The sequence below is a fragment of the Fukomys damarensis genome, unplaced genomic scaffold (genome assembly GCF_012274545.1).
Source record: "Fukomys damarensis isolate Sample0158 unplaced genomic scaffold, DMR_v1.0_HiC HiC_scaffold_4, whole genome shotgun sequence".
Classification (NCBI taxonomy): Eukaryota; Metazoa; Chordata; class Mammalia; order Rodentia; family Bathyergidae; genus Fukomys; species Fukomys damarensis.
Genome location: NW_022900916.1, coordinates 31,580,853 through 31,599,890, shown reverse-complemented (window position 1 = coordinate 31,599,890; position 19,038 = coordinate 31,580,853). Strand labels below are relative to the sequence as shown.

At 51.3% G+C, this 19,038-nt stretch overlaps 1 protein-coding gene across 7 annotated transcripts in view; it reads left to right on the top strand.

Moving 5' to 3' along the window:
* Positions 1-3,666: 3,666 nt before the first annotated feature.
* Crhr2 (corticotropin releasing hormone receptor 2) overlaps positions 3,667-19,038 on the top strand; it is a 46,567-nt gene continuing 31,195 nt past the window's right edge. For all 7 annotated transcript variants that reach the window (XM_010628311.3, XM_010628317.3, XM_010628314.3 and 4 more), the window contains exons 1-2: positions 3,667-3,858; positions 12,436-12,529. In XM_010628311.3, the coding sequence (XP_010626613.1) occupies positions 3,772-3,858; positions 12,436-12,529 (181 nt within the window). In that variant the 5' untranslated portion in view covers positions 3,667-3,771. The remainder of the gene's footprint in view (positions 3,859-12,435; positions 12,530-19,038) is intronic.

Below are 19,038 nucleotides of genomic sequence, written 5' to 3'. Positions count from 1 at the left end.
AAGGAAGGAAGGAAGGAAGGAAGGAAGGAAGGAAGGAAGGAAGGAAGGAAGGAGGTACATCACCAACCAGAGGAAGGAAGGCTTCTCAAAAGGACAGGGACAAAAATGTCTCATCCAGCATTCTGCTTCCTGCTGCTGTCAACCTCTCCCCACACATGGATGGCCACAGCATCTCCCAGTGGTTCCCCAAACTCTGCCAATGAAGGCTTTTTCAGAAGACTGAGGATAAAAATAACTACAGCCCCATTGCTCACATTCATCAACCATTCACCACTGCAGGCAAGCTCTTCCACCCACCCCTCTTTGTACCTGAACTACACTTACAATCTTTGTTCCCTCATTTCTACAGCCAGAAGCTATCCCTCTACCCCTTCTCCATCTTGGGGTGCCAAGCTCAGCCTAGTCCTTTGCAATGCTTGACTTCATGACGCAAGTTGGGGAAAGAGAGAAGCTGTCCAGAGGAAACCCAGAGGCTCCAGACTGTTTGTCTTCCACTGTTACTTGTGGTTTGTTAACACCTTCCATTGAGAGAGAGGGTCAGATCAGACCTCTCCAAGCCTGTCCTGGCTCCCAGGATGCAGTCCCCGGAGGTGAGATGAGAATTCCTCTGGAACACTGTGCAGGACATCCTCCTAAGAGAATCTCATAAGAACCAGGCAAAGTGGGACAAAGAACAAAAAGAGCCAGGCAAAGTCTCAGCTTCACTGGTGCCTTGGGGAGTTCTGAGCCTCAGTTACACCTCAAGGGTGTCCCACCTCCTGACACAGGAGCACCAATCTGTGGGATGCTTGGGATGCCCTTTGGGAGTTGGAAGAGAAAAAGTACTGGGTACTTTGTGGTCTCAATTGGGAAGAAAGCAATTCTAGTCTCCCGAAGGTGGTTCTCCAAAGAGAGTTCCAAGTAGGTGGGATGGGTTCTGCTTGGGAACATGAGCAAAGTCATGGGAAAGACACTGCTGAGAACTATCTAGTCCTCCGCAAGTTCCTATGTGAATCCCTGAGCTCCAGTGTGATGGTATGTGGGGGTGGAACCTCGGGAGACGTCTAGGGTTAGCTGGGGTCATGACAGTAGAGCTCCATTTGGGGAGAGACCAGGGCCTGCTCTCTCTGCCATGTGAGGACACAGCTGCTATCTGCTATCTACAAACCAAAAAGGCCTTCAACAGCACCCAACCACATGGGTAGCCTGATGTGGGGTTCCCAGGCCTCTAGAACAGTGAGAGACAAAGTCCTTCGCTTAAGCCACCCAGTGCATATGGGATCCTCCTACAGCTACAGAGAATCACATCTGCTTCCAGCCTGGGCCCCACAGTCTCTACCCCAGCCAGGCCCCAAGCCATCTGCACTTGATCTCTGCTCCTTACCCCTACCTCCCATGGGAGTAAATAATCCCCCTCCCCTCCCCATCAGTCTAAGCCCTTCACAGTGCACCAGGAAGTCACCTGCCTTATATTCTGGGCTGCCCAGAACCCAAACCATGTCTCACCTCCCATCATAGTTACCTGTGCCCTGCACTCCTGGGTTCCCATCCCTGTCTTGCCCTGAAGGCTGTGAAGTTGGCCTTGAGGGTACAGCCTTGCTCTCAGCGCCCATTGTGAGGCACCCCATAAAGATGGCCCAGCTGGGCCCCACAAAACTATGCCACCTCTTACTGGCCTATCAACTTTTTCTAAGCCAGCCTACCCATACCAGGCCTGCTGAGCCCTGTACCTCAAGAGCCTTCTCCGACCAAGCCCATCTGGCAGGACCAGCAAAGCCATTTCTTCCTAGCCCAGGACTTGGGGTGGGCTTTCCACACTATCACCTTCAAACGAACAGGGGGATCTGGTCAGCCTTTCCCCAGCTTTTCCCACAAAGGTTCCCCTGTGCCAATGCGTAAGCTCTGTGCCAAAGATGAGGGAAGGGGGAAGAAAGGAGAAAGAGAAAATGGGAGTATATCCAAGCTCATCCATGGGGCAATCCAAGACCAGTCCACACTGGTGAGAGGCAAAAATGGTTTCATATTGGGCCTGTGAGACTCTAGAGGAGAGAGATGGGGAGCTGGAGCAGTCAGGAAGGCTGCCTGGGGGAAGGGGAGGCCCTGAAGGACAGAAAAGAGCTAGGAGCAGGGAGGCCAGAGGGACCCCTTTGTGTGTGTTTCTCAAACTCTGGCAGAGTTCTCCAGGGCCTCTACTACCCCGTCTGCACCTCAGGGAAAAGCACCTCAGCACTTAATCACATTCCTCAAATGCTTTCCTCTCAGATCCTAACAACCCAACTGCTCCTTAAGCCTTTTAACCCCCTGCACCAGCCCTCTGCTGGGATTGGTTCTGAACCTGCTTTGTGGCTCTGGAAACCTCACACCTGTCCCCACTGTGTGCAGTTCTGCTCACAACCCCCTGACGCTGGGCTCCAGCCCTGAGCTACCCCCCAATCTGTGGAACTGAAGGCACTGGGTGGACCTGGGCTTTGCTGTATTTTCTGTCACTTTCTTTTTATTTGCTTTTTAGCATTCTATTTTGATATGAGGTGCAGTAATAGGTACATTAAAAGATACAGAAAAATTGGAGAACGATCAATAAACCCTTTGCCCACACTGACCAACAATTTACATTTAGTTCCCTTGGATTCATATGATCCCATCTATCTGTCTCTGTGTATTTCTGAACCACTGGAAAGTAAGTTTGAACCACGGTGCCTCTTTAACCCTAAATATACATTTTCTAACAAGAATGCTTTCTCACCTACCCAGTGTGCAGTTGCCAAAATCAGAAAGTGTGGTAGGATGGTGTTATGATTAATTAATGAATGGTCAACTTGAGTGGGAAGGCTCAGCTGAATTGAGTTAGCATGGTTCTGGGTGTGGAAGACCCACTTAAGGAGGATTGTTCGAATGGTACAAAAGGAGAACAGGCAGGGAGGATTTTATGCTGATTTCCTTCCCTTGTTCTCTTCAGCTGAGCTCCAGTCTTTGCCTTCACCAAGGAAGGCTGTTGTCCTCTTGGGAGGAGCTCTCGTCTTCACCTTCACCTTCGCCTTGAGCTTTGTCTCCTGATTCTCCGGGAAGATACTTCAGCGTCCAGCATGGGCCTTTCAGCCAGCCGGTGCACACTACCTAGCCTCTAGCACCAGCACTCAAGCTTCCGGCACAGATCCTTCAGTCTTCCATGGTGATTTCCTTGGCCTCCCGATGTGGACTTGCAGAGGACATTGCCTTTGGATCCAGGCCCCGGCTGGATTCTTTGAATCTCTATCACACAGACAGATCTCTTGCACTCTTCTGAATTTAACTCTGTGGGCAAATATTGCAAACTACTCGAAAATTTCTGTGTACTGCATGAAATCTGTTCTCTTGCAAACACTGACTATCACAGATGGCATCCCAGATTCACCTGTGTGAAGCCCCCTAGATCATTGGATTCTGCCTGCCTGTAGCATGGGGAAGGACCTGAGCAGCCCCATTCGGTCCTCAGGCAGGGAGGACAGCCTGAGACCTCCTCACCTCAGGAGCTGCAGCCCATGCAAAAGACATCAACCCCCTGCTCTGCAGGCTAGAGAGCAGTTTGGCCCCCTGACTGCCAGGGCAAAGGTGGCTGACCAGACGGGTTATAAATAACCTGAAGGGGGCGGGCTGTGGGGCGGTGTCATAGGCGGAGGCGGGTGGAGATTGTCCTGAGCGCCCAGGGCCTAACTCCTGGGCTGGTGGGGAAGAAAAGGCCCGGGGAAAGGAGCCAGTGGGGGCGTGGCCTGCTGCCCTAGGCGTGGGCTCTGGTCCCTAACCCCTAACAGTGACATGGGGAATCCCCAGGGGCCCCCAAGCTTCCTTGGCACCGCACAGCTCCTCCTCCTGTGTCTGCTCTGTCTGCTTCCACTATTCCAAGTAAGTGCACGGGGAGCCGGGTGAGTGCACTGAGGTCAGGGGGAGCTGGGGACTCTGACAAGTAACTGGGGTGGGAAGGTCTCAGGGCTGGGTGTCTGTGTTGCACTTGGATCCCCCCCAAGCTGATGCTGGGATGCAGCTCTCATGCCTGGGTCAGGGTGGGGGTCCAGGGGCAGGGAAAATCTGTCACCAGCTGGGACGGGGAAGGGAAGCCCCTAGGGATAAGCCTAGGGTTCTGGGGTGACACCCTAGTGTTCAGGACCTGGCCTTCCTCAAGACTAGAACTTCTTTGTCCACTTCCCATTCGCTCTTCTCCCACACAGATCCCCTCACCTCCCCTGAAGGTCCTCAGCCCTCTTTTCTACCCCAGATCTGACAACTAGACCACCAGAGAGTGGCTTCTATCCACTACCATAGAGTAGGCAGCCCTCCTGTGACATGTCCCCAATATCAGGCAGCCCCCAGTACCAAATGAGGCATGGGGCAGGGAGGTGTAAGAGAGCCCACTTCTCTGAGGGGTCCTCAGACTCTGGACTCCACACCCCAGACCCCATGGCCACAGTCAGGGCCTGCCTACAGGAGTTGGGTGAAGGGATTGAGGGCAAGAAGAGGTGGAGGTGAGGCTGGGAGGAGTGATTCCCAGAATCTACCTCTAATCCTCTCCCTGTTTTAGAGACAGGAAAATGGAGGCTCTGAGAAGATGACCTGTCATGGGCCACACTTTTTCTTCTGAAGAACTGCAACATTAAAATAATCCAGAAAGCAGAGAGGGGCCAGAGCCAGGCTTGAAGGCAGGAGACCAGCCTCAGTGTCCCTAGATGGACAAAGAGGATTAATTTGTTCAGTCATTCAACAGACAGGTAGTGAGCAACAGACAGGTAGTGGCAAAGCCATTCTGCTGACAGAACCTATTCAAATCCTCCCTTTGTCCCTTAACTTGTGACCTAAGACAGACTGCTCTGACTTTCCAAGCCTCGGTTTCCTTCTTGGTAAAATGAGTGTGATTCTGGTGCTTCCTGAATAGAGTTGTCGTGAGTAGTTGAGAGGAACTAAGTAAGGCACACTCAGTAAACACTGGCTGTGGTATTGTTCCAGACATGAAGACACTGGGGACATTGCTCTCCCGGTGGCCTGGAGGGGCTGGGATGTTGGTACCATGTTGAAGTATGGTCATTACCCAGTGGGCAGTTGCTCCCTAGATCTGCCAGGTCCTTTGAATGGCATTGCAGACAACTTGAGGGGGAGTGGAAGTTGTGGCGTGGTGGAGTGGGTTGTCTGCCCTGCACCTTCATGCCTGCTACCCCCCCCCACACACACACACGTGCACACACAGCTTGTCTTGGCAAGGATCCTATCACAAGACCTTGGGGCCAGGGTGAGCTTTGCCTTCTGTCCTCCCACCCAGACCTAGGCTGGTTAGATGAGAGAGCTCCTAGTTGCTACTCCAGAGCCCAGCCAGACAGAAAGTGTGAGGAAGAGTCCCCTGGGTTCTGGGGAGATCAGAACTGGAGACCTCTGAGGCCACACTCGGGCCCTGCTTTGCTCAGAGTCAGCCCAGTGCTGCCTGACCTCTCCCGATGACCCCAGCTTGTGACAAACTAGTCCCTTGCCCATAGTTATTCAGCACGTATCCAGCTGGAGAGGAACTTTCTGGCCCCTAAGCCCAGCCTTCCTCACCCTGCACCTTCGTGGTAATAGGATTGCTTTCTGCATCCTTGGCCAACTATTCTGAGATTTCTGATCCCTGGGAAATGAGAACAGGAGATGAGGAGTTGGCAGTGGGAGGGAAGGCAGCCCAGGAGGGACCTGGCTTCCAGCCCTCTCCCTATTCAACTGTGTTTAACAAGGACGAGTGGGGAGGATGCAGGCTGTGGAAACCCACCTATGGCCCCTGCCCTCCCAGAGCTTGTGGTCCAGAAGGAGACCTGACAGGATGAATAGAAAAGAAATAGCATATGTGTATGAACTCTGGAAACCAGATCTAAGACAAAAAAAAATGCCCTGATAGGAAGTGGGGGAGTCTGGTGGCAGGCAGCAGGTCAGCAGGGGAGGAGATGAGGCGGCCCAAGACAGACCTAGTCTGACGAGCACTGGAAAAGTTCCAGCTGGCAATCACCCTAACACACTCCATCCTGAGAGCCTGGACAGGATCCACCATGCCTTGAGCCCTCTGAGGCCTTTAGGGGCTGCAGGGGAGACCACACTTCTAGTTGTCCTGTGTCTGCCAGGTGCTCTGCTAAGTACCTTACTCATTTCCTGGGGAGATGACTTACAGACAGAAAATGGAAGTTCTGAGAGGCTAAGCAATAATAGGTGAGATGCTCCAAAATCCAAAACTTCTTTTTGGATTTTTGAATTTTTGAGTAGAGATGCTCAAGGCAAATACTCCAAAATCCATTAAAACTCTGTAAACTGAAACACTTTTGGTCTGAAGCATTTCAGAGAAGGGATACTCGGCTTGTATGTCCAAAACCCTTGAGTCTGACCTTTCAAGCACCTTACCAGGCCTTCTGCAAAGGCCAAAGGAGCTCACCAGCCTTTGTGGCTGGCCCAGCACCTCACTTTTGGACAGGGAGACTATGCCCCTGGGTCAGGACAGCACATCAGTGCCTCCTGCCCCAGGTCCTGACTTCTGGTGGGGCCATCTGCCCAAAAAGGCTCAGCAAAGACAGAAAGGGAGAGCAGAAGTCCTGGGCCATCTCTGCCCAGTCCCAGGTGCCTGGATCCTCCTGGATATTCCCAGCCCTCTTCACCCCACTTCCTTCCCACCAACACACACAGACATCTGCAGAGCTGGGGCTCAAGGGCCATCAGCCAGAAGCCAATTCATCTAATGACTTTTCCCCAAACTTCAGCTCCCTTTTGAGTGCTTTCTAACCTAATCAGCTACTTTGGTCTCTATTTTTGCCATTTCGTTAGTATTTAAGTATTTCTTTTAAAAAAAATTTGTCTGAGGGCATCGCCTACTCCAGCATTCCTCGGAAGTCTCAAATGCAAGTCTCAAATGCACAGAGCTTTACGAGTGATGCTGCACCCTCTTTGTGGTCATTTTCTACTTTATCTAATTGTAAGCATTTTAAGGCCCCTTAGCTAGTTTGGCCAAAGTCACTTTCTTCAAAATTCTAATTTTTAAGCTATCATTTTAAGTCCACAGGGGCGAGGGAAGAAAGGTTATTCAGTCCACTTATTTTGTTTATCTTGCTGGTCAACTACCCAGGCACACAGCTGCTCACCACTGTCTTAGGCACCAACATACGTCACCTATGTGAAGCATCATGACAACCCAAGGAGAAAAGATCTTCACTAGCCCCATTTTTCAGATGAGGAGGCTGGAGTAAGGTCCTGTGCCCAAGTTTACAGGGCTGGTAAAGGGCAGGGCCAGAATTCCAAACAGATCCTCTTCCCTTAACAAAAAGGTAATTTTACTGCCAGGCTATTTTTAGAACATTCAGACAGGTGCCAAAACAAATCAGAAGAAGGTGGCTATTAGGCAAACTGGACATTAGACAAGTTGATAATTAGGAAGGTGATTTTTGACAGAGTGACTTGTTCTAGGGGCTCGGGGACCCACCTCCCTCCCACTGTCCCTCCCCCCAGATGGCTCTGTTCAGCAGCCAGGTGAGGGAGGACAAAAGATAAAAAGGGGCTCAGGCTCTCAAGGGTAGAGAGAAGACAGGAAGAGGCACATCTGGAAACGAAGGGACTGGAAGGAAGTTGGACCTGCCAGACAGTGGTGCAGAGCTGAGAAGGCTGCTGAAAGCTGCTGGGGTCTTCGGTCATCACTCACTGTCCACATCATGTGAGTTAGGACTGAGCATTTAGAGTCTCCCCTTCCAGGAAGCTGGCCCAGATGCTCTGGAAAATAACTGTCCACTTCCTCTTGTGTCTTCTGGCGTCTCCCACTCTCCGCAGTTACTGAGGGACAGACTCTGCCTCGCCGCCTTTCCTCCTCCCCGTGATCCTCCCCACACCATCCTCCTTCCTCCCTCTGCTCTCTTCTCCTCTCCTTCCCTCTGCTCTCCCCCTCTGCACCCACTGCGCAGTGCCCTCTAGAGCTTGGCTCAATGGAAACCAGTGAATGAGAGCAGCAGGCCCTGGGAAGGAGCACTCTCTCTCCTGAATCCTTCCTTGACCTTGAGCAGCACAGAGAGGAAGCAGCCAGGGACTCACCCCCAGGTCTCGCCTGTCACTGGCAGCCTGGGCCCAGAACCCGTGGTCTAGTAAATCTCCCTAGCTGAGACCAAGAGCTAAATTTAGATGGAAGCTTGTTGCCAGGCCTGGGAGAGAGCAAGAGGCTGGGCCAGACCTCTTGGCTCCTGCAGGGTGGTACCTTGGAAGCCTGTGTGACCCCTGGTGCATAAGTTCTGGCTGGACAGGGCCCAAGGTGGAGGAAGACTGGCTGGAGGCTGGGCTCTGGCCTGCTATCTCCTCTCCCCAGCCAGGGCCTCCCTGCCCTCTTATAAGATAAATTTGTCCCATTCCAGGCTCATGGTGGCTGGGGTCAGGACCTGGGCCTTCACTTAGGCTCGCCTCAAAGTGAAAACTCAGCAGACAAGGAAACCTGAGGGTCAGGCAAATCTCCCAGGACTGGGGCTCCCAGAATTAGGGGTGAGGAGTACCTCCACCTGGCTGAGGGGACCATACTCTTATCCACCTAGTCAGTCAATCAGTCAGTCAGCAATCATGTGTTGAGCTCCTGCTGTGGGCCAGGCTCTGGGCTGCGAAATGGGAGACACAGATGTGGACCTGGGCTACGGTCAGGCTTGTGGGGATAGAGGGCAGACTTCTGCTCAGCCAGGAGCCAGTCTTTTCAAAGTCCAAAATGTTCTCATCACAACTTGGCACTCTCTTTACACACATTCTGACACCAAAAGTGAGGTTTCCTCCATACCAAGCAGTTTTTCAATTCACCAGCTGACACTGTCTGTGTGTGTCTCCACACTGTCTGTGTGGAGGGAGCCCAAAGCCCACAGGTGAAGGCCCCATCTGGCAAGGCCGCACCCTCTTCAGGTACCTCTGACTATAAATCATGGGTTCGCACTGTCACCAGCTGGCCCAAGTTTCTTTTGCTCAATTCAGATGGAAACCATCACATTGGCATGTCACTGGACAGAGTCCAAGGAGGTCCCCCAAAGAGAAGATACGGACCTCGGCTCACCATCCCACCCCAAGAAGTAGATTCATCAACTCTTATCAGAAAAAGAATTTCAGAACACACCACTGAGAGGCATGGGCAGATCTATTAGGCAGTTGGAAAGTACAAGAAAACAAAGAAGGGACTTCAGCTTGAGGAGTTAAAGGGAACACAGTTCTAATGAAGTAGAACCCATTAACAAAAGAATGGGACTAGCTCTTAGGGCACCGTTGGCATGGGGGCTGGTAACTTCTCACTGGGTCAGGACGATAGCCTTGTGTTTTAAGGAGTTCCCCCAGTGTAAGCTGTGGATCAGTGGCCGTTCTCACCCTTATAGATAGCCTGACACCCCCTCCCACCACAGCACACCTGGTCCTCCTAGGGAGCAGGAGGGGTGCATTTTGTGCATTGTTAGAAAGGGAAGATAGAGGAAAGGAGAAATATCCATTCTTTGTGAGTAATGGCATGGATTAAGGCCTGAGAATCCCTTGCATCCCGTGAGGGTACCTATTCTGTTTAACCACAACCCCTCTTTGGGTCCAAAAATGGGCTAGAACAGCACACAGAGCTCAGGGAAACATGTATGGTTACATTTTCTGGTCTATTATAAAAGATATGACAAAGGACACAGGTGGCAAGATGCACAGGGCAAGGTATGGGGAAGGGCACAGTGGCCACACCTCCTCTGGGTGCCACCCTCCCTGTGCTTCCATGTGTGTCCCAATCTGGGAGCTCCCAAGTCCCATCTTTTAGGAATTTCATGGAGGCTCCATTACTTAGGCATAATGGATAACTAACTCTCTGTCCAGCCTCTCTCCCTTCCCCAGGGGCAGGGGCTAAAAGTTCCAAGCTTGTAATCACAGTTTGGTCTCTCAATGACACTCCCATCCGGGAGTTCACCAAGAGCTGCCTCATTAAGAGAAAGATGCTTCCATCACTCAGGAAATTACAAAGGTTTCAAAAGCCCTGTGTCAGAAACTGGAAGCTAAGGCCAATATATTTCTTTTTATATCCCAATATCACAATGAGGGATACATGGGCTCATAGGTTACAGACTAAATTTCTCATCTCACTGTTCAGCTGGCTAGATCTGCCTCCTGTGACCCAGCTCTCCATGAGCTCCCCATCCCCACTCCATCCTCACCCCTGCTCTTGCATGGCCAGAGAAGGGCTTCTTGCTATTGTGACTTCCTGAGCACAAGAGCCAACTATTTGGGATTCTGGTCCTGTGTTAGTCAGCTTTCCATCACTGTGACAAAATACCTGAGACTTTGACACAAAACATAAGGAGAAAACGTTTATTTTGGCCTATGGTTTTAGCGGTTTCAGTTCATGGTTAGTCAGCTCCTTTGACTGTGGTGAAGTGGAAACACCATGGTAGGAAAATGTGGCCAAGGAAACTGCTTGCCTCATGACAGCTGGGAGGTAGGAGAGAAAAGAAGGAGCTCAGTGCCCCTTCAAGTGCATTTTAGTGACCTAACTTCCTCCTCTAGACCCCACCTCCTAAAGTTTCCACTCCTTTACAATAGCAGCACAAGGTGGAGACAAAGCCTTTTGACCCATAGACCTTTGGGGGACATTTAACCAAACCATAGCAGGCTGCTTCAGCCTCCATGGATGTCAGACCTTCACTTCCTCACCCAAGACCAGCTCTTCTGGTCTGTGTTAGACCAGGCCATACCCTACCTGACAGTATGAGCGTGAATTCTGCCTCTGTTCCTTACCTGCTGTATGGCCTTAGGAGATGACTTCACTTTTCTGGGCTTCAGTTGCAAATTGGAATTATTTACAGTTATTTCACAGGATGCAGCAAGGAGTAAATGAACTGTTTTATGCAAAGCATTTGGAGCTGAGTCCAGCACACAATATGCCCTGATTCCATATAACAGGGACAACCTTGTCCTGCCTACCCAGCTGTGCCCCTACTGGTACCCCTAAGCCAGATGCAACTGCCCCACACAGGTCCTGTGCCTTCCTGCCTCCAGCCTTTGCTCACGCAGCTCTGCCCTGGGGTGGCTTTCTCTGCCATACTGCCCACAGTCTCAGCTCCAAGACCCTTGGGTTCCTCCAACAAGTGTTCACAGCACACTGCACCAGCTGCACTCAGACAGAAGTGGGGGCTGTGTCTTCAGGGGACACAGGAGGAGTGCTGAGGGCCGAGAGGGTCCACACTGCCAGAGACTTCGGGAAGGAGGAGGCTTTTCCCCGAGAAGAGCTTTAGCAGGGCCTTCAGGTGCCCCATCTTTGAATTCTCTAGTGAGATCCCCCTAAAGTCCGTAACAAGAACCTTTATTGCTTCGTGACTTCTATTCACCAGGCTCTTGACATACATTCATCCGATACACACAAAAATTCTACAGGGCTGGTACTGTCTCTATTTTAAAGATGAGGAGACTAAGGCCCACAAAAGTAAAGTCACTCAGCCAAGGCCACACAGCTAAGAAGCAGCCTCTGCAGAACCCTGAGCATAGCAACATCTACACTCGACCCAGCTCACAGGCCTTGGAGTGGGACTGTTCACCATGTGCGCTCCCTCTCTCCTCCCTGCCCACCCATCTCCACACCACCAGGGGAACCACCCAAAAGAGCCATTTGCAGGTGTGCTGTGGGCTTAAACTGAGTCAAACCCACCCAAGCAGCTCTCTGAAGAGAATGAAGACCTCTGGTTGTGCCGCTTTTTAGATCAGCAGAGGGAGGAGTTTCAGGGGACAGAGCCAGGATCTGAAAGTTACCCCAGATCCACTTCTGATGCACTTGTCTATGTTGTCCAGGCCTGTGCAGCACCCATGGGTGCTTAGCCTGGTGACCTTGTGCAACATGCACACTACCAATCCCTTTCCACTTTGCATCCTTCTGGTGGCCCCCAAAGTGCCCTTCTTCCAGGAAGCCGTTTCAGCCTTCCCAGATCCAGTAAGGTGTCTCCAGTGTTGCAACAGCCTGTTTACCTGCATGACAGGAAAATTAATTGAAGTCACATGCTCCTCTCCTCCCTTCTGATCCTGCTAAGTCTAAGGCATCTCTGCCTGGCCTGGGACACCCTGAGGACACTCGTGGGTCCCCCAGCCAGGTCCCAATGCACAGTTGTGTTCCAAAACATTTGCCCAGGGGATGAACAGCTGGTAGAGAGCCCCACCCAGCTCTGCCGGCAGGACATGGGCACTAGCCCAGGGGCATATCACATTCTGTGGAAGAAAAACAGCTCTGGGGGTGAGGGACAGACCCACAGAGTCCTGCCTGGGATGTACTACTACATGGAACCATGGGGGTCTCCCGAGGCTTCAGCCTAAACTGGGCCACGGCTATGCCACATGGCCTTGCCTCAGCTTTCCTGCTTTCAGAAGAGGTGAAAAGCATGAGGGCCAAGTGACACAAGAGTGCTGGGCAGGTGTGTGCTTCTGATGGCCAGTCAGCCTGCCTCTGACCCCCACCCCTGCTCTCCCTAGGTGGCCAGGCTGAGCCAGGTGCCCAGAGAACAGCCCCTGTGGTCCCTGCTGAAACAGTACTGCCACACCATGGTATCGCTGGATGACCCCGTAGGTATGTACACCCCCACCTTGAAGCAGACCCCGGGGGTGAAGGGCCCACAGCCTGGGTGGGAGAGCGGGTGGGGAGGTACCAGTTCTGGGCTGGATTCACCTTGCTAGGTCTCTGTGGGGGCCGCAGGCTCTTCATCAGTGCCAGAGGACTTGGCAGGGAGCCCTCCTCTTGCTCCTAGCTTCCCATGGGCACCTAAGGAAGGTGGCCAGATAGGCATTTGGGAACCAGAGGAAAAATAACCACTCTACTCTCAAACTTGGGTGGCAGGTAAGGACTGGCAGAAGGTGTGAAACCATCTCCGGTTGCTGTGGCTACAGGTGTCACCCTGTGCCCTGTGTCTTAGATACTTCTCTCGTTGCTGAGACAAATACCAGACATCCAAATTTAAAGGCAGAAAGGTTTATTTAGTTCACAGTTAGTAGAGGTTTCAGTCCATCATAGGCTGGCTCCAAAGCAGGGTGGCATGGCAGGGAGGCATCACAGAGGAGAAATAGTTCATGGCGGGCAGAAGCAAGCAAGAGGCCTTAGAAGCTTGTTGTGTTCCTTTTTATATTCTGTCTAGGCTACTGGGATTAGGGTGGTATCAAACCAATCAGTGGACTGACTTAGTCATCATCCACCCTCCATCATCTTGTACCCTTAATCCTAGCATGGCACTATGAATCAGTCACACACTCTAGATTCAGCTCTCTGAAAAAACAACCACCTATGACATCATGAGGCTTTGGGGAACATCTAGACATGAGCCATAACATCCTGCTAAGGACCTGAGAAGCAGCAGTCAGTCCAAGTTCTGAAGCCTCTGAGTTTTCCCATGGCTGATTTGCAGGTCTGAAGGGGGAGCTGGACTCATGGCTCTGGGGAGATTTCTTTAGGGCCCACCAGGTCCTAGCCTTCCAGTGGCTATGTTCACAGGATCTGCAGCCAAGGAGGAGGGTGTTCCTGGGTGTTAGAGCAGTTATCAGGACTCAGGTGGCAGCCTGAGTCAAGGGTGGCAGCCAAGCCTAGGGCCCAGCATGCAAAGGCAGCCTGAGGCAGGGATCAAAGAAGAATGTCTTGCTGCCTGGGCTCTACACAGTAGGACAGCCAAAAGCTCAGGTATTTCTGCCATCAGCCTGATCCTAGCTCCTGTATGACCCTGGATAAGTCCCCTATATTGGTTTCCCAGGGCTTAAGTAATAAAGTACCTGATCAACAGGAATGTATCTTCTCACAATTCTGGAGCTAAGTCCAAGACCAGGGTGTTGGCAGAGTTGGTCCCCTCTGAGGCTTTGTTCCTTGGTTTGTAGATGGCCATCTTCTCTATGTGTCTTCACGTGTTCTTCTATCTGTACTGTCTTTTCCTGGTCTTCTCTTCTCATAAGGACATCAGTCGTATTGGATTGGGGCCCACCAAGGCCACATACCTGAGGTACTGGGAGTTAACGTGAATTTGGAGGGACACAATTCAACATGTAACACGGCCTGAGCCTCAGTTTCCTTATTTGTTAGAAGTGAAGTCCAAGTCTACCTCAGAAACTTAATGCGAAGGTTAAATGAGAGACCATGGGGACACCGAGAATGGCGATGTCCAGCAACCACTAGATAGGAAATCGAGGCCCTTCACCTCAGGAAGGCCCCAAGTTCCCACACCAGACTCTGCCCTCAGGCAATGCTGGTCTAGACACCTACCACCATCTCCCTACCTGTCCCCTCCCCTCAAGCAGGTGGCCCAGGCCCTTCTCTGTCGCCCTTGCCATAGTCTAATGGACAGAGTCCTCTTCTTCCAACCCAAGCCCTCCCCTGCTTAATTTCTGACATCATTCATTTATTGACAAAAAGAATCTATTTATTTATATAAAATTGGGGGGGCTTTTAAATCAGATAAGTCAATAAATGCTCATTATCCCACAACCCAGGATTTTTATCATGTCTTATATCCCCAAGAGTTTATGGATCCATATACCTTCATGTCGGCTCCCCCAGCCCAGCCAGGGTCTTCACACTGAGCTATAGCCCCAGTCCTTTTTTGAGACAGGGTCTCACCAAGTTGCTAAGTTGCCCAGGTTGGCCTTGAACTTTTGATTCTCTCGTCTCAGCCTCTCAGAGCTCTGTGATTACAAGTGTTCACCACTATGCCTGGATTCAAATTTTCTTTTGTTTGTTTGTTTTTTGTATTTTTTTTAATAAAACCAGGGTGAGGCAGAGTCCATAGATTTATAACATGTCTTTTTCTCTTATAACTCAGAGTAAACATTTCCTCATATCATTAAATATTCATCTACCAGATCACTAATGACGCTAGGGACACTGTCTAACAGCCACTGTGGGGACATGTCTTTCTCCATCAGCCAGAGGTGGATGTGTGAGCTTTTAGGATGCCCATCAGGCCTAGAAATCACTTCTCAAGTCCCCACGTGATAGTGGTCTCCTAGCGGCCACCCATTGAGAGAAAGCATAATGACTAGTATCAAGTTCAAAGGCAAGTAAATCACTCCACTGTTAAGAGATGCATACCTGTGAGAAATCTGGAAAACATGGGAGTGAGAAAATAGAAAGGCAACATTCAAGAGAAAACTCCCTCTGGGGAAGAAATATATAGATAAATATGTAAGTGATTAGTAATGAGCAAGTTTCAGATTGGGCGGTAGGCTCATTACAATTACTACTGCACAAACTTTCATAAAAGAAAAGACCAAAATAAAATAAATTTAGGCCATGTGTGGGCTAATGATGACAAGAGTACATGAATCAAAGACTATGACCAATCCAGCTCTATGTCCTTGAGGTCCAAATAATAGAAAAGTGCAAATAATCACAAGAGTGAGTGGGACTTCAGGCAGGGTTATAATGGGTGAGTTCTATTTTATTCATCACAAAGGCATATACATATATTTGAAAAATAATAGGGCATATATCATGAAGCATACTATTTATTCTGTCCATAGACAATAAGGATCTGAATGGATCCAAAGATGCCTTGAAAGAATTCCCTGGGCTGGGGATGCAGCTCAGAAGTAGAGCACTTGCAGGCTGGGGATTTAGCTCAGTGATGCCACAACCTGCCTCACAAGTTCAAGGCCCCGAGTTCGATCCCCAGTACCAAAAAAAAAAAGAAGAAGGAGGAGGAGGAGGAGGAGGAGGAGGAACAGAAAGAAAGTGGTAACTCCTGAATCCAACACATAAGTACGCACACACATGCTGAAAAGAAGAGACTGCCTTGACTGGGAGACAGGGTCCTGCACTCACCCAGCTCTGTGCCCAAGGCATCTGTTCTTTCTGTGTGGTCACTGAGTCTGAGCCTGGAGTACGTGGATGGATGGCAGGGCTGATTATAGAATAGGACTGGTCCTGTCCCTGGAGAATCACATATCAACAAGATAACGGAAAACCCAGCAACCCAGGTGACATAAGCCAGCTGGAGGCTCCAGGGCAGGCCACCCAGGCAGGACAGAGGTGGGAGAGCATGGCTGAAGGGTGAATAGGAGTGGGCTGGACTGACTGGAGAGTGGAGCTGGAAGGCCTTCAAAGCCAAGGCCACTGCACTGCAAAGGTGCAGAGGTGTAATATGGCCTGAGGGAAGGATAAGATGTTCTGAAGGGCATCTCAAATTTAGCAGGTCTCCGGTGAGGGATAGGTGAGCTTGAAGAATCTCCTTTGCAATGCCAAATCAGCTCTGTCCTCAAAGCAACAGGGAGACATTCTTGTAAGAAGAGTGACATGACTGTAATTGTTAAAAGTCTCTTTGTCTGTCATGTGGGAGAGAGAGGGAGCCTACTCAGGCTGCTGCAGAGATGAAGACGTCCTGGTAGGATAGGAGAGGGACATTCATTTTCCTGGGTATCCTATTGCCCATTAGTTAGTGGAAAACACAGACTGTGATGGTCACTGAGGGCCTTTCATGAGCCCTCAAACCTGGCCCCATGATTGAACATGAAGATACCATGCCGCCCTCTCTGTCCCAAAGTAGAGAGAGAGTGTCTGGCCTGGAGCACAGCCCCCGGCACCCAGCAAAGAGCAGGTACCTTTAGGTCCCTCCTGAGTCACTGTGCTTATTGCCACCCTCCCCACACCTGTGCCTGATAGAACGCTGTCTGTGTGGTCTCTCAGAGCACAGCCCTCAGAGATTCAAAGGCACATGCTGTCCCCATGAATTTTGTTTTCCAGCTGACACTTGCGTGGTGGGGATGAATATGGTCAGGACATAGGACAGTAACACTGTGTGTGATTCTGTTGTATTCTTCTTGTAATGAATATTTGATGCCATGTATTGGGATGTTCAGTAAGCTAGTCCAGAACTGCCTTCAGCCACTGTAGCTGGCAGCAGAGGTGAGCCAACAGGGGACACAGGGCACCAGGGGCTCATGACACACAGGGCTCCTCTGCCACGCTCCCCTGAACTTATTTGCCACCTGTCTTTGTCCCCACTTATCTGAGGACTCCTGAACTTCTCAGATACACCCACCCCCCCCGCACACCTAAATGGGCCTAGAACTCCTGGCCTGCACCTCCACCCCAGGGGCCTCCCAGCTACCTGGGCCTCCTTAATAAGCAAAAAGCCCCAGTTTTTACCTCTTTGTAGTTGGATTTAATCTAATTGAGAAAAGTGTTGTCTCTTTCCAATTGTTTCCTCATTTATTTATTTGCAAACACTAAAGTGAACTATAAAATTAATTTGTCCCCAAACTGTTACCTTTTCCACTTTCCCTTCTGTAACATCTAAAGTATCAATCACTTGAAGCTTGGCTCAGTTTTCCCCTTGCCCATGCTGTGTCATGGCATGTGAAAGGCCCTCCTGTGTGCACCAAGGAGTCTTTCCCAGTGACAGGAGCTGTGGCGGTGGCACTCTGTTCTCTGTGGAGCCTCTGTGGCTTAGTCTGGGAGCTGGGAACAGGACTCTGCCTACGGCTGGGGTCAGGATCAGATCTCAAGCTGGGGTTAGGACTCAGCTTGTCCTCCCCTGTTCCTGGCACTGCTTTCTGCCGCGACCAAAGTACCTCTGCCTCTGTAGCTGCCCAGAGCTGAAGCAGGGCCCTAGCTGTCCATTGAAGAGACAGAAGACAGATCTGGCTGACTGCTCAGCACTTCATCCTTGCCGGTTGGCAGGCCCTCGAGTGATTGGCCTACTGCTCACTCCTTCTCTCCCTCACTTGCTCTGCCTGGGCAGTGACAGCAGCATTACTATGAAGGTTGGTAAGATTGGAACATATAAAGGCAGCTCCGCCCACTCTCCATCTCTCTCTGCAAAGGGGCCCAGCCGGTTTGGGGTGGTTTCAGCCTTCTGTGACACCTTTGGTTCCCAATGAAGATGTGGGGGCAGGGCTGGTTCCTGGGGCCTCCAGCCTAGTTGGAACTGGACCCCAACTCTCCTGCCTTTAAAGAAATACAAAACAGATGTACACATATAAACATACACAGAAGGCGGTGGGGTGCTTGCAGAAGCAGAGATGAAGGGCTGGGAAGGGCCTCAAAGAACATTTCACTGATACAGAAAGCCCAGAAGACACAGCAAGGCCCCTGCCTAAGGTATCATGGCAGAAAGAGGAGAGTCAGTGCCAGGGCCAGAGCCAGGGAGGCATCCCCCACTCTGGCCCTGCATCCTGAGACTGAGTCCATGCAGTGGGCATGGTTGGCAGCCCCCCCCCCAGCACTGTGAGGGTACAGGCAGAACAAAGTACCAAGCAAACATCTAGGGCGCTGGAGCAAATTCCCTATGAAGGATTTTAACTTCGCCACACCAGCAGAGGGGCTTCATGTCTTCCCCTCTCCTGGTGCAGAAGCCAGCCAAGTCCCCAAGACAGACAGATACATCTGCAATTCACACTTGTTCTCCGTGCCCCAGGCACAGGGTGTTTGAAGTCTCTCAGTTAATTACAACCAACTAGTCCCCCTTAGGACTCCCTATCTCATTAAATGACAGTATTGATCCCTCAGTCACCCGACTTGGTGTTGTCCCTGATTGTCCTGAAAGCCACCTACCCACTGGGCTTTCCCTCCTCACCGGGTTGAGTGCCAACTGGAATACGTATCTCCATCCCAGTTTCCACGGCCTCCGCAGACCTTCACCCATCAGGGCCGCTTGGTCTCACTGGACTCTTGGTGGCCTTCCTGCTTCCCTGGAGTGTCCCCAATCCATTTCCATTCCGAAGGCAACAGGGACTTTTCCAGGGTGTAAATATGCAGAGGGACTGTCCGACCCCACCCCTCTCCTGCGCCATAGCTCGGGCTGGAGAAACAGGCGGAGAGCCGCCCAACTTTGGCTGAAAGCTGTCCTCGGCGCAGGAAGCTGCAAGAGTTACTAGCGCCGGAGCTCTTTGCTGGCCCTGCCGCCCTAGGGTCTTTGATCCTCGGTCGGGGAACTCCCTGAACAACCCCCGCCCAAACTCGCAGCCCAGCCACTCTCCTTCGGACTTTGCTATGGGAGAAAGCGGGGACCTGAGTAAGCGAACTCGGGCGGTGCTGTGGGGCCTGGGGCTGAAGGCTGAGCCCCGGGAGAGGAACCGCCCGGCCCCGCCCCCTGGCGCCGCCAT